General features: G+C 38.9%; 1 protein-coding gene across 1 annotated transcript in view; it reads left to right on the forward strand.

Annotated features, from left to right (window-relative positions):
* The first annotated feature begins 747 nt into the window (after positions 1-747).
* Positions 748-2,425, forward strand: part of LOC107694981 (polyubiquitin-B-like) — a 22,114-nt gene continuing 20,436 nt past the window's right edge. The window contains exon 1 of the mRNA XM_016494734.1: positions 748-810. Coding sequence (XP_016350220.1) covers positions 764-810 — 47 coding nt within the window. The 5' untranslated portion in view covers positions 748-763. The remainder of the gene's footprint in view (positions 811-2,425) is intronic.

Genomic DNA, 2,425 nt, shown 5'->3' on the forward strand with positions numbered 1-2,425 from the left:
GTTATGCATTGCTTGTTCTTATTGCATGAGCTTTCATGTTGAGAGGCGGATTTACGAGTGACGCAGCAGTCTCACAAAAGATTTTTACACTGAAAACATATCTTAATTGTATATGTTTTCTGGCTATCCTGGCCAGGACAAGCCTGTAAAAGAGATGTTTAATCTCAGATAAGTTTTTAACATTCAATTATGCAGATACTGTGTAATTCTAAGAAAGAAATATAAATATAACTTCCTTTATTTCTTTGTTCCTGGTTTACCTTTATGTAGCTTTACAATAAGACTAATATGTGCAAGTTGACTTTTAGGGTATATGAATGGAAAAATGAATTATCATGTCATTTCCCCATCAGATCCTTATGATGATGATCCAGATGTTTTAAGAGCTAAATTATCCTGTGGTCACATCACTGGACCACAGACACTGACAGACTACTGCATAGTACAGCTGGATCAGGTGAGTGTAGATTAGTCATCACATCCTAAACAGATTTACATCTTTTGAAAGCTATAGAGCATATATTGAAATGTTTTGATAAAACAGACTGTTTCTCATAATGATGAATTGCAGGGTAAAACTGAGCTTAGATGCCCTTTGTGTCAAGAACAATGATCTTACACTGAAGTGTGTAAACTAGCCAAACTCACACCTGAAGAACAGCTATACTTTGAGGAAAGACTTGCCAACAACACCATTAGGAATTTACTAGACGAGATCGTTGCAAATCAGTCTTTGTGATTCTGTAGTCAGAGAGCCCGTAGTATGGAATGTGTCCACACACTCTATACTATGTATTTTGCTGAAGTCAGGTATGCATCCTTTGTACTTAGATTTATCTCTGAGAATTTGATGTCTTGTATTGATTTGATATCTTTGAATTGATTATGTAATTGGCATGATACAAGTTAGAGCAGTAGGCACGTCATCGGAGACCTTCTGATTTCTGTCTATCACTGATGTTATCAAGTTGTACGGGAAAGGACTAAGTGAATTACACTTTTTGTCATAAGCAAGCAGTAGGCGGCAGGCAAAATAGGTATTAGTCTACCTACACCCTCTGACTAACGTCAGACTGGCGAGTTTGTGATCGTAAGATCCACGTAAGGCCAACATGAGACTTAAAAGAGACATTAGGTCCCCAGTGAACGGATAACTGAAAGTATTGAGTCCAGAATAATCAAATATCTAAATTAATATTTGTGATCATTAAATTTAGGCAATATTTCTAATTAAAAACTGATCACGTGAAATTGGAGTCAGATTGAACTCGGAGCTAGACTAAAAATTGAACTAAATCCTGATAAATTCAGAAGCGCAAGTAAAAGACCGAATACGCATTAAACCTTCGACCAGGCCGCTGGATTCCGCTTTTTGGGCTGGCGGGTGGATTCTTACAAGTCAATGGCGCAGTAGTTTTTTTTTGTTATTTAAAGAGCACATTAGTGTAGGCGGCTTCACAGCGTGCGTACACTCTGCTTATTACAAACACAGGGACGCACAGCAGCACACAGACATGCCAAATATTAAAAATTCAAGCATTACAATGTAAAATATTATTATTGAGTAGGCTGCATAAATATAAAAATGCCTACGTGTCATAATGGATAGTCATCGCATGTATCAGAATTAGGCTACCTATTTGCTCACGCACGAGCAGCTCCGTTTCATCTCTGGAGACGCGTTTGCAAATTCCGCAGGTGTTGTTACAGCCAATGAGAGAGCAAGGCATGTGTTGAGGTCTCCGGAAGAAAAACAACAGCAGCAAGCAGCATTAAAGAAAAGTTTGGAGCAAACTTTTTCATCGAGCAAACAGCTTGCAGCGCTAATTTCTTCCCGACATCCATTTTCAAATAAACAACTCCTGTTTCATGTGTTGTTTCGCATCATTCCCGTTCCAATTCTCACGTGTGTTTTCATGACAAAACGTGGTTTGTAGAGTCGTTGGGTGACAGAGTTGTTGTCAGCTTGTGTAGTGTGTAAACTCCGGTAACAGCAGCAACATGGCTTAAAGAAAGTTTGGACACAATAAGTGGAGCAAACTTTTTCATCGAGCAAACAGCTTAAACAGCTTGATTCTTCCCGACATCCATTTTCAAATAACTCCTTTTTCACGTGTTGTTTCGCGTCATTCCCGTCATTCCCGTTGCGTGTGTTTTCGTGACAAAACGTGGTTTGTAGAGTCGTTGGGTGACAGAGTTGTTGTCAGATTGTGTAGTGTGTAACTCCCGGTTGCGGATCATTTACATAGAGTCACGTAGTGTGAACACCATAATGACTTAAAGACAATCAAGTCATGTAGTCTGAACAGCACAGCGATCTGCCGACATTTAAAGTCATGTAGTGTGAATTTAGCCTTAATCATCCATCACAAGGAGTACACTGCAAAAAATGCTTTTCTAGCTTAGATTTTTTGTCTTGTGCCCA

The sequence above is a fragment of the Sinocyclocheilus anshuiensis genome, unplaced genomic scaffold (assembly GCF_001515605.1).
Source record: "Sinocyclocheilus anshuiensis isolate Anshui unplaced genomic scaffold, SAMN03320099.WGS_v1.1 scaffold923, whole genome shotgun sequence".
Lineage (NCBI taxonomy): Eukaryota > Metazoa > Chordata > Actinopteri > Cypriniformes > Cyprinidae > Sinocyclocheilus > Sinocyclocheilus anshuiensis.